Raw genomic sequence first — 12,335 nt, 5'->3', positions numbered from 1 at the left:
GTGCGTGAGGGGGCAGAGAAGCAACGGTATAAAAAGTGGGATACAGGGGGGATGCAATTAGGGAGAGAAGGGGGTGTAGAGAGGGGGAGTGAGAGAATGGAAAGAAGGAGAGGGGATGGGTAAAATGTGAATCACAGTAAAGCGGTAATGAGCAGGGTCAGAGTAGAAAACATTAGGAACCCCAGTGTTTGTTGAGGAGAAGTGCTTTGAGTCTTTTTTTGAGGAGAGGGTAAGAGGGGTTGCAGCGAAGGTCTTTGGGGAAAGAATTCCAAATCATCGGAGCCGTACCAGAGAATGCACTAGATTGGCTCTTTTTACGTTTCAGTTTAGGAGGGATCAGCGTAATGGAGTTAGTGCTCCTCAGGGACCTGGAGCATCCTGCTTTTTGAAGCTTGATAGAAAGGTAAGAAGGGGTGTTTTGGTGAAGGGCTTTGTGCGTGATACAAGCAATCTTATATGTGGATCATCCTTCAACTGGAAACCAGTTTAGGTTTTTGAGGACAGGGGAGATATGATCAAACTTTTTACAATCAGAAATAAGTCTGGCGGCTAGGTTGAGAACAGATTTGATCGGTGCAAGGTGGACTTTAGGGGTGCCTGCAAGCATGGCGTTGCCATCATCGATCTTGGAAAGGACAAGTGATTGTACCACGATTTTGAAATCATCAGCTGGAATAAAAGGTTTAATTTTTTTGAGGTGGTGAAGGGTAAAAAGAACACTTTTGGCTGCATTTTTAATGTGGGGGATGAGATTAAGATTTTGGTCGATGCTGACGTATTTAGATAATTAATGCTAATGTATCAAATGTATATATTTTTTAATTATTCCAAAAACCTGATGGACTTTACAGTTCATTGGATTGACAAGTTAACCTATGAATTAAATAGAGCTGCATTACTTTTATTGACTCTGTAAAAAGAAACAAGCTGTGATGAAGACGAGAAAGAGATACAGGGAGAATCAACATTGGCGATGAAAGGCCTGTGATGAACGGATCTCACAGGTGGTGTTTAATGGGTGAGGAGGGGGGTGAGGAGGGGTCCAGACTTAAAAATAGAAATACATTGATGAAAGATTCAAAGGTAGAGCTGAAGGGAAGAGAAAGAAAACAAAGTAGTGGGAAAAGAAGAGAAGAAAGGAACCGATTTATGGGTGAGAGGAGAATATGATATTTTTGTGGCCTTGTTAAGAATCTAGGGGTTAGAAAAACCTGAAATCTACACTCATTCTCCTGCTCTTGAAGTAACCTTCCTACTATTATGAAATTGACAAAAAATGGTGGCTAACCTGTGCACAATCACAGACAAATGCAGATTTTCTGAATCATTGCCACTTTATAACATGTGCGTGTGATTATTTCCAGTAGATTAAACCTTGTCATCAGTAAATATTGCAAAAGTGTCCATTCACTTACTTTACCTGCACAAACATATATGGTGAAAAGGAACGTCTGCGAATAGTCACGCATCTACGAATTTATGGACAATCCCTGCCTTCTGCAAGCCGACCCCCCCACCACCTTCTCTTGTCTCACTAATGTCCTTAAATTTAATGGGAAACCATCCCTCACCAACTTTGGAAGATCATAAACTTCCACAAATACAGGTTGGGTGAACAAGAATGTTCAATGCACCAGACTACTAACTATGTATAAACTTTTAGAGTTTATTCAAATCTGTCCAGGAGACACACGGAAACTCGCACAGTGCGGATGAGGGAGAAGGAAGGCAGTTTGTGTGAGTTATCTTTGTAAGATTGAAAGAAGGTCATTCATTCAATTGACCAAGTCATTAATTCAAGAGAAGCTTCATATGAAGGGAGATGGTCAGGCACAGGGAATTGGGAACTCCTAACCAGTAGAGAGGACTGACTGGCTGAGGAAGAGACTAGTTAAAGTTCTGTTCCAGACACAACAGACCCTGAGGTTTGATCAGGTTTGATCTGTTATTTAGATTTATATAGCACAAAACAAATCACCCCCGAGAGGGTCTCTCGGCGCTATAGCGCATTAACATGAAGGAGGGATATGAAAGGATCAAATGGAAGGGTCAAAGGATCATATGGAAGGGTCAAAGGATCATATGGAAGGGTCAAAGGATCATACGGAAGGGTCAAAGGATCATAGGGTGATCTGCCCGAAATGCCCAAGAGCACCAAAGAGATGCCAGCTTATGGTGATGGGAGAACGGGAGGTGTTTAGACCTCTACGGAGGGACAGTTTCACGAGTGAAGGCGGCGGAAGGCAGATTGCAGAAAAAGAAGGCGACGGGATCAGACTATGTAGAGATTTAAGGAGGAAGCATCCAAGAAACTTGATTCTGGCAGTGTTGCTTCTGTTTTTTTTCTCTTTTTTTCTCTTTCTTTTCACTTTCTTCCTCTGAAGTCTCTTTCTTCGGACTCCATTTCATCTCAGTGAGCTAGGTTTACTTTATACACATACGGCGTGGAAGCAAGGCCTGGGTTCCTGAGTAACAAGGATTGGACACGCCTGACCCATCTCAACTATTGATACTACTATGATAATATAATAATACCCTCACATATGCTGTATTTGAACTCTGGGAGTATCTCAAAACGAGAAGCTCAAGATACAGGATGGGTCGGTATTTGCGGCGCTTCGCAGCAGCGAGAAGCAGTTGTCACTCCAGCGTGAGCGAGACGCGTGGGGTAAGAGGGAGACAGTCCCCACCTGCTACACCTTCTTAGATTGTGTTACTCAAACTATGGTGTCCTAGGGAAATCACTCTTCATGGGTGAAGAGAGTGAATGTCATCTCAGTGCCCACAGGTGGCATGTTCCCCAACAAACAGATATGCCAATGAGAGGGCATGTACCAGCTGTCCCGTTCTTCTGGGGGGAGAGTGGTGTGGGGGGCCTGGTTCCGACCGGGGAAGGGGTGCATAGTTCACCGTGTTGCAGCTTCCTGGTGCCAGGCTCTACTGGTCGATTAACGCCTCCTTGGTTTCTCTCCCTCGCCAGGCGCATGTTCCCCACCTTCCAGGTGAAGATCTTCGGGATGGACCCCATGGCCGACTACATGCTGCTCATGGACTTCGTGCCGGTGGACGACAAGCGGTATCGGTGAGTGAAAGCAACGTGTATAGCAGCGCAGACCTGTGCTGAGGGAGACGGCTCTGTCTGAGGGGTGGGCAGATGTTTTGGGCTCAATTCTCGATGGTACTTATGTGTAGTAAAGTTATGAGTGCAGAATCTCTGCACTGAGAACCGCAATGTGGAGATTCCGCCCCGGATGTGGAGATTCTGCCCCAAGTGTGGAGATTCTGCCCCGAGTGGGGAGATTCCACCCCGAGTGGGGAAATTCTGCCCCGAGTGTGGAGATTCTGCCCCGAGTGTGGAGATTCTGCCCCAAGTGTGGAGATTCTGCCCCGAGTGTGGAGATTCTGCCCCGAGTGTGGAGATTCTGCCCCGAGTGTGGAGATTCTGCCCCGAGTGGGGAAATTCTGCCCAGAGTGTGGAGATTCAGCCCCAAGTGGGGAAATTCTGCCCCGAGTGTGGAGATTCAGCCCCGAGTGTGGAGATTCTGCCCCGAGTGGGGAAATTCTGCCCCGAGTGGGGAGATTCTGCCCCGAGTGTGGAGATTCTGCCCCGAGTGGGGAGATTCTGCCCCGAGTGGGGAGATTCCACCCGAGCGCAGAGATAACTTTACTACACGTAAGTAGCTTTGTGATTCGGGCCTCAAGTGTTGCGGTAAGAAGCAGCTCTGCCGCGTCTAAAGACAGGGGGTTACCAAGAGGTCCTGCTCTGGGCTGACTAATGTATGTGGAGCCGTAATCTTGTGCGCACTTGCTTCATGCGGTCGTAAATTGGCACTGACGGATTGTTCATAAACCACAAGGCCCTATGCAAAGAGCTGTGTAAATGTCGCCAGCAAGCCGATACGGCTACAAGGGACCAGAGTTAATGCTCACCCCTCATTTTTTTTTAATATTGCATGGTTATTTTGTTGAAAGTAGTGTGAAAAATCGTGTTTTGTTTTCAAAGAGTGAATTTTTAATTGAAAACAGTGTGTGAAATACTAAACAATGGAGTTTGTATGGACCAACATACAGGAACCAAAATCACCCAGACAAAAAACACACAAACGGCCTGACCCGCCAGCCTAGAACGGCCTGATGACAGTGGTGTAGCATTTGCCCCCTCAGCCCCTGTGGTGCAGTGGGGACCCTGAGCTCCAGGGGGGCTCCTCTGGCACTGCCCCTGGCCAGAGCGCCACTGACGGGGTCCTGGGGGAGTCTCCATGTACTTTGCAGGGGGTTCCCTCAAGTTTCATTGCGCCCCTGGCTGGGGCGGCCATGTTTGGATGAGGGCAGACACACGCGGCTCTGAAAGCAGAGCCTCTGGCCTTCAGGCCACTAGGGAATTGCCAGAAACGTCAGAGTGGCTAGTCCAACCATGGGTGTTTGTAGCAAAGAGAAGAGAAAACCAAATATTTATGTAGTTAAAAATGCAAGGTTTTGTGAAAAAAAGATGTCTTGTTAAAAAGCACCTTCAAGAAAGATTTCAGAAGCGGATGCCAGCAGGGCTCAGCTAACAATAGCCACTGATTGCAATCAGAATGTTCGGTTTTTCTTAGCTTTCTTGAAAAGGTTGCTAATTACACAAAGGGGAATTCTTACAGGCTGTAAAGTGGTTTGGGGCTGCGTTATCTAAATGCATTGTCCTGCGTGGAGACGAATTATGGAAGGATGTTAGTCTGAAGCCAGGCCTGTCATTGGACGAAACCTGAACGTCCCATCAACTACGTCCCAGGCAAGAAAGAACATTGCATCTCTGTGACATACATGGGTTCGAATCCACAGACTCCTGTGAAATGAAATCAATCAACGCACCCAAATATGTAATCTATACCCCTATATAGACAAGTCTCTGGTTCTATGGAGCCATTAAATGAAAGTATCTAAATCACCCTTAGCAAGAATGTCAGGTTCAAATACTGATTTTTATAAATTGCATTGCTTTTAGGACAACCGTAGCTTGATTGCGCTGCTAGGGTCAATCGTAAATATACAATTCAAAAGATATTGGTTAAATTTAAACCTAGGTGGAATTTGCGCTACGCTGGTGAATTCTCACGTAATGTTGGTAATTTCACTTTACTCTTGTTATGAGAAATTCCCAGAGCTATGCTGGTTGCCACGTTGCTTTTTTAAAGGCTGTTCACAATAAATGTATGGCCTGCACAGATCGCAAAGGACAGATCAGGAGGTATTGTTTTGTTGTGCTTGTTTGCTTGTGCTTGTTTTTCTTTTCTAGAAGATAATGCGTTTTTGGGTTATAATGGACACAAGGAAGGATTCCAGGCTAAGAATTAGCTCCAAATGCCAGTTTTGCATTCCACGCAATTACATGTAGTTTCATAACATTTTCCTGAAATTTCACAGAATTACCCAAAAGCAAATGACATAGATTTTGAACACCACTAGTTACAATAAAAACGCTGTGAATTGACAAATATTTATCTGCAGACAGGATGTTAGTATTGATTAAGTAGTTTGCATCCAAATCATTTTACAATATCAATCCAGTCACTGAAAGAAAATATGTTTTTTGCAACTGGCTCTGAAGGGGAAAAGCTCAGATCAGCATACTTAGTTAAAGGTAAACATGTATGTGAAATTGCAAGTTTTTCACTATTTGCAAAGCCACATTAAAAACATTGTAAACTGTTACTTAACCCTGTGGAGGGAGTCGAGTTAAAACCTGTACAATCCTCAATTTGTTACTATTTTATATTTCGGTTGTTTAAAATCAAACCCACACACACATGCAAAAATACACTGAATCGGGGGGCTTCCGTGTTTAGTGTAATTGGACCAGTATTTCTTCCCTTTGGAAATCAAAATGGAAAAATCACTTTTTGGACCCCTTGCAATAAACTCCGCCTCCATCTAATTAAACTGCACTATTTTTTTAAAGAATCAAAGTAAAGTGAAAAAGTATAATACAGGCATGTCACAGTGATCCAATGTGAATAGCAAATAGAATTTTTACTATGTACAGAGCAAAATAAAGGTAATTAAAGAGGCACTATCTCTCTCACACACGCGCAGACACACACACCATGGTACACGCGCTACACATAGAAACATGTCAGGGTGCTTTTATTACACAAAATTAAGTGGTAAACTGTGAATTACTGAATATATTTCACAGGTTTCTGTGAAATGTGGTTTTCGTCATCTTAATGACAGCACGGCCCTACTATGCAGAGATGTACCATTGTCTGTGACACAAGGATTTTGTGGAAATGAAGATGAAATTAAATGTCAGGATTATCAACAATTTTGTCAAGAAAAGGCAAATTATTTGGCTCTGTGTGGTAGTCTCTAGCAGAATTACTTTGATCCAGGTGAGGTAGAAACAATTTTTTGTTGGTATCTGAAAATTATGTGGCAAATTAGGTGTCAAATCAAGTTTAGTTCAACAATAAATATTCCGTAAACACTGCAGTCACAGAATCACATAATTGGGCGGACTTGTTTTTATCAACAATCTATTTATGAAAGTTGAACAGAACCAAGGCACATTAATTCAATCCACGTGTAAATGAACTACTAGATTGTACTGTTTGCCTTTAGTAAAGAGAAGACAAAAAGCGCTGAAGTATTATGTTAAAAATCACTGCTCATTCAAGCTACTGCTGAGCTATTTGCAATTAATTCAACTTTCACGAATAGAATGTCAATTTGGAGTGTGCAAAATTGTGAATATTTTTCACAGTGTTTTATAATATTTTACAAGTGTGACACAAAAGTGCGGCACATTTTGTAAAATACATTCAGGGGCGTAACTTGTAGTCAAATGTTTGCTCGAGATACAAGTAATGGGGGTGACTTCAGGAGATAATGTCTCGTTCACATTTTTTCTCGAGACAGCCTCCAGCAGGGAAAAGTGTGGAAAATTTCACAGCAGCAAAATGGGCAGAATTGTGTAAATTTAGCATGCCACAAAATAAAAAAATGTGATCTTTATAAGATAGGATTGTTCCTCATTCTACCGGGACCGGTGCACGCCTTCGGGGTCGGCCAGCCCACACCACCTCGGCACCCTCATCCTTTAAAAGAAAGAAGGGGGCTTAACTTACGATATTATAATGCTGGCCGTCTAATTACATTGTAATCCAGTGGTTATAGGTCATATATTACTAGACTCAACCATCTCAAACTGGTAGGATGGCTCAGTGAACTAGACAGACAGACAGACAGACCGATAGATCGATGGATATCAGCCACTTTTGGAATAAAGTTTCAGGCACCACGACCATCTCCAACGTTGCTATGCGGACAAAAGCCCCGATAATATAATGCAAGACAGACTGCCATGATTTTAGGTTCCCTAGAAAACAAGCATTGAAAATGCAATAGGTCTCGCAATAGAAAAGTTTAAGATTTTGGTGTGGTAAATGTAAATATTTTTTAATTTTTGTTTATGTTTTACAAATTATAAAAGTATTAATTTTGTTATTTGAAATGCCAATAGCTATACATTTAGCAAATGTTACATCTATGGCATTAGTAAAGGTACATGTTTAGTTTTCCCCTGTCTTACATGTATTGATCTGACAAATCACAATCTTTTAAAAATGTTATAAATAATACGTTTGCAATGCAATAGGGCTCGCATTAGTAAAGTTAGGGGTATTAGTATTGTAAATGACAAATTTTTTATTTATGTTTTTGTTTTGAAAATAACGAAATTAATAACTTTGTCATTTACAATGCCAATAGTGTTAACTTTTGCAAACGTGACACCTATAGCATTTGTAATGCAATATGTGTTGTATTTACATGACTTAGATGTATTAATATTAAAAATAACAATGGGTTGTATTTTTTCCAATATTTAATACTTAAATAAAAGTTATTGTCATTTCTAATTGCAATAGCTTAAACTTTTGCAAATAACTTTTTGGAAGATTATGTTTAGTGTATTTTATTGTGATGAAAATACAAGAACAGAAGTGAAATATTAACATTTTTTTGTGACATTTGTAATAAAGTTTGAAACATTGAGAGAACATATTTGAATCAGTTGTTGTTGAATGGTTGCACAGATTGATGCTGTGGTGGCTCTGAATGATGTTGTGGCGGCGACGAGTGATGCTGTGGCGTTCAGTGATGCTGTGGTAGCGCATAGTGGGTGAGGGATGGAGTGTGGGCGAGGGATGCAGTGTGGGGCGGGGGAGGGAAGGAGTGTGGGGCAGGGGAGGGATGGAGTGTGGGGCGGGGGAGGGATGGAGTGTGGGGCGGGGGAGGGATGGAGTGTGGGGCGGAGGAGGGATGGGGTGTGGGGCGGGGGAGGGATGGAGTGTGGGGCGGGGGAGGGATGGAGTGTGGGGCGGGGAGGGATGGATGGAGTCGGGGGATGGATGGATGGAGTGGGGGGATGGATGGATGGAGTGGGGGTATGGATGGATGGAGTGGGGGGATGGATGGATGGATGGATGGAGTGGGGGGATGGATGGATGGATGGAGTGAGATGGATGGATGGAGTGGGGGGGATGGATGGATGGAGTGGGATGGATGGATGGAAGGAGTGGGGTGGATGGATGGATGGGGTGGGATGGATGGATGGATGGATGGAGTGGGGGGATGGATGGATGGAGTGAGATGGATGGATGGAGTGGGGGGATGGATGGATGGAGTGGGGGGATGGATGGATGGATGGATTGGGGGGATGGATGGATGGAGTGGGGTGGATAGATGGATGGATAGAGTGGGATGGATGGATGGGTGGAGTGGGATGGATGGATGGAGTGGGATGGATGGATGGATGGATGGAGTGGGATGGATGATGGATGGTTGGAGTGGGGGGATGGATGGATGGATGGAGTGGGGGGGTGGATGGATGGATGGAGTGGGGGGGTGGATGGATGGATGGAGTGGGGGATGGATGGATGGAGTGGGATGGACAGATGGAGTGGGGGGATGGATGGATGGAGTGGGGGGATGGATGGATGGATGGATGGATAGAGTGGGGGGATGGATGGATAGAGTGGAGTGGGGGGATGGATGGATGGAGTGGGGGGATGGATGGATGGATGGATGGATAGAGTGGGGGGATGGATGGATAGAGTGGGGGGATGGATGGATGGAGTGGGGGGATGGATGGATGATGGATGGAGTGGGGGGTGGATGGATGGAGTGGGATGGATGGGTGGAGTGGGATGGATGGAGTGGGGGGGTGGATGAAATGGGGGGGATGGATGTATGGAGTGGGGGGGATGGATGGATGGATGGAGTGGGGGAGCCGAAGGCAAGAAAAAAACGAGTGCAATCAGGGGAGCAGAAGGCAAGAAAAACGAGTACAATCAGAGGAGAAGAAGGCACAAAAAATAGAAGAAATGGAGAAGCATGGGGAGTGGGCAGGAAAGAGATGGGGGTGAGAGGATAAAGAGTTGGATAGAAGGACCAGGAGAAAAGGATGGAAGGTGGTGAAAGGAGGGTGGATGAGATAAGGGCGAGGATGTAGGTGGAAGAGACAGACTCAAAAGAGATGGGAGTGGAAAGAGACTATAGAGGAAAAGGAGGCTGGAGAGGAGAGGAGCAAGAAAGAGATCAGGGGGGAGGGGGCAGGGAGGCCAGAGGAGCTGTGAAGCATCCAGACTGTCCTGAAGAAAATAAGGTGCGAGGTCGAGGTGAGGCCAGAAAGAGATGAGAAGGGCGGATGGAGAGGGGAGAGAGGAGGTGAACATATGGCGGTGGGAACGGAAACATGCTAGAAATGACGAGCAGGGAGAGAATAAAACAGATGTGGGGAAGAGAAGGGGTTTACGCAGGAAGAGGGGAAGTAGGACGCTGCAAGGCGAGGAAAGAACATCGTAAGATGAGAAAGAAGGGTGGGGAGAACAGAAGGAGATGAGGACGGATAAGCATAGGGAGAGAAAATAAAGAAAATGAGGCAAGAGTGGAGAAGATAACGAGATACAGAAGAGACGATGGCGGAGGGGACGAAAACAATGAGATAAGGATGAGAGGATGGGACGGAGGCTGGAGAAGTGAAGGGCATGGAGGGCGGGAGAAGGGTGAGGGAGCGAGCATAGGAAGGAGGAGGGAAAAAGATTCTGAGGGAATAGTGGAGGGGAGAAGAGAAAGGAGAAGCAGAGGGAAGAGAGACAAGAATGAAATGTGGATGCGTAAGAAGGGTAGGAAAGAAAGAGTGACGGGTGAGGACTCTAGGGTGGAATATTGTAAGAAATGGGAGGCAAAGAGAAGTGATGTGAAGAAAATGGATGAGAGAACATTATAAAAGAGAGTGCTGCTCTAGAGGGTACACGAGGAGAGTGAGGACAGGGCATGCAAAGAATGCACCTGAAGATGCTTACAGATGGTGAGAGGGAGCAAAGGGAGGGCTGGGGAAATAATGATGTGGAAGAAGTGAGGCGTAGCCAGAGATTGGGGGTGGGGGGGGGGTAGAGGAGTAGGTGCAATGGAATGGTGAGGGGAAGTGGCATAGCGGAAGGAGTGAAGGAGCACGAGAGACTGCGCAGAGAGGTCAAGAGAGTGACGTGTGTGGTGGTGTGCATCAGGAGGCACTGGGACAAAGGCAGTCAGAGAACAAGTGAAAAGAGACAGGCCACGTGGAGTAAGAGACAGCAAAGTGGAGAGGGTGGTCACAGGATTAGAAGCAGCCCAGGTAGAAATGTGGGGAAAGAAGTGAGCCGCGGAAGGACTGCATGGTGCACGCGGGAAGGAGGGGAGGAACAAGGGAGGGGAAGGACACCTTCGGGTAATGTTTGCGCTATATAAAAGCGCATTAAATAAATAAGTAAATGAAGTCCGCTTTAGGAATTGTAAAATTCCTGGAGTCCAGTTTGTTTTGCTCTCTGCCGTCAAGTATTTTCAGTAGAGCAAGGAGTACGATTACAAACATGAACATTACGAACCTCCTGGAAAGTAAAGATACTTGCTTTGGCTGCAATAAATGTGCTGGTTTGTAGAGAGGATTCCTGTAAACAACAAGCTCTTGGCATTGCTGTGATTAGGGGGGGGCGGAGAAATGCGGCTCGGGAGCAAATGGGGGGAGGGGGCAGGGAGGCCAGAGGAGCTGTGAAGCATCCAGACTGTCCTGAAGAAAATAAGGTGCGAGGTGAGGCCAGAAAGAGATGAGAAGGGCGGATGGAGAGGGGGGAGAGGAGGTGAACATATGGCGGTGGGGACGGAAACATGCTAGAAATGACGAGCAGGGAGAGAATACAAGCCTTTCACCGTAACACGGCTGGCAGGGGAGGGGGCGGAGAGGGGAGAGGTGCGACACGGCAGTAGGAGGAGGAGGGGGGAGGAGAGTAGGGGAGGCACGGCCTAGCGGCAGGCAGGCAGGGGAGGAGAGGAGGAGGGGGGAGGAGAGTAGGGGAGGCACGGCCTAGCGGCCGTGCAATCAAGTAGTGAGGGGGCGGAGCTGGGGGAGGCTGTGAGAGAGAGTAGGCAAGGCAGGCGGCTGGGGGCATGTGCACGCGCTTTTAAGCTCAATGCACATGCGCATTGAGCTTAAAAGTCACGGGCACTGCAAGGAATCGCCACGATTCCTTGCAAGTTAGATAAAGTCTGGATGAGCCCCTATAGTCTCGCTTGCTCGATGCGCATGCGCATCGACAGGCGAGACCTAACCACGTAGTCCGAGGGAAGAAAGAGGGTGGATCTAGTTAGAGTAAGAAGTGGGGGTCGGTGGGGGCGATGGACGGTGCCCATAGAATATATATTAGCAAACAGCGGCCAGAGGGCCGACGCCCCCCACAGCAATCAGAGAAAAAATGTAAGAGTTGGGCAAACAGAAGATGAGGGAGTGGAAACTGCGACAACATAGCAAGAAAAAAAAACACACAAAAAACCTGAAGGAAACAGTTTACCATTATTTTTGAAAAATAATATTTTGACTGTGGTTTTCTGGCGCTTTCCAAAGCACAGAGGCCCCACGTGCACGTGTGCAAGCCGTCGTGAAGTCCGTGTGCACTTTAACACCTGGGCATGCTCAGATCTGCCTCTGTGGCCCTGAGAGAGGGTGGTCTCAAAGTCTGCGGGACATGGGGTGCCCCAAACGCTATAAAAAGGCTGGCATGAAGGTGGGCACTGCTGCCCTTTCGACAGATGCCGCCCTGATGTACCAGGCCCTGGGCAACAAGGCAGATGTGCTGTGCCAGGCCCATCTGGGGGGGGCATCCCAGGGGCCCAGCCTCTATGCCCCCCCCCCCCCCCCCCTTGAGTCTCCTGGCTGCGGTATCTCTGGTGCAAATACCTTTGCAGGGTGTTTAGCGGATGTCACTGTGGGGTGTCCCCTCACATCACGAGTATATGTTCAGAAAAGGACCTCTGGCGTC

At 46.4% G+C, this 12,335-nt stretch overlaps 1 protein-coding gene across 4 annotated transcripts in view; it reads left to right on the top strand.

Moving 5' to 3' along the window:
• TBX1 (T-box transcription factor 1) overlaps nucleotides 1-12,335 on the top strand; it is a 108,212-nt gene that overhangs the window by 44,907 nt on the left and 50,970 nt on the right. For all 4 annotated transcript variants that reach the window (XM_078667940.1, XM_078667939.1, XM_078667942.1 and 1 more), the window contains one exon: nucleotides 2,981-3,082. In XM_078667940.1, the coding sequence (XP_078524066.1) occupies nucleotides 2,981-3,082 (102 nt within the window). The remainder of the gene's footprint in view (nucleotides 1-2,980; nucleotides 3,083-12,335) is intronic.

The sequence above is a fragment of the Lissotriton helveticus genome, chromosome 11, assembly GCF_964261635.1.
Source record: "Lissotriton helveticus chromosome 11, aLisHel1.1, whole genome shotgun sequence".
Taxonomy (NCBI): domain Eukaryota; kingdom Metazoa; phylum Chordata; class Amphibia; order Caudata; family Salamandridae; genus Lissotriton; species Lissotriton helveticus.
Note: the sequence above shows the minus strand (reverse complement) of the source record. Positions and strands in the feature narration are given on the sequence as shown.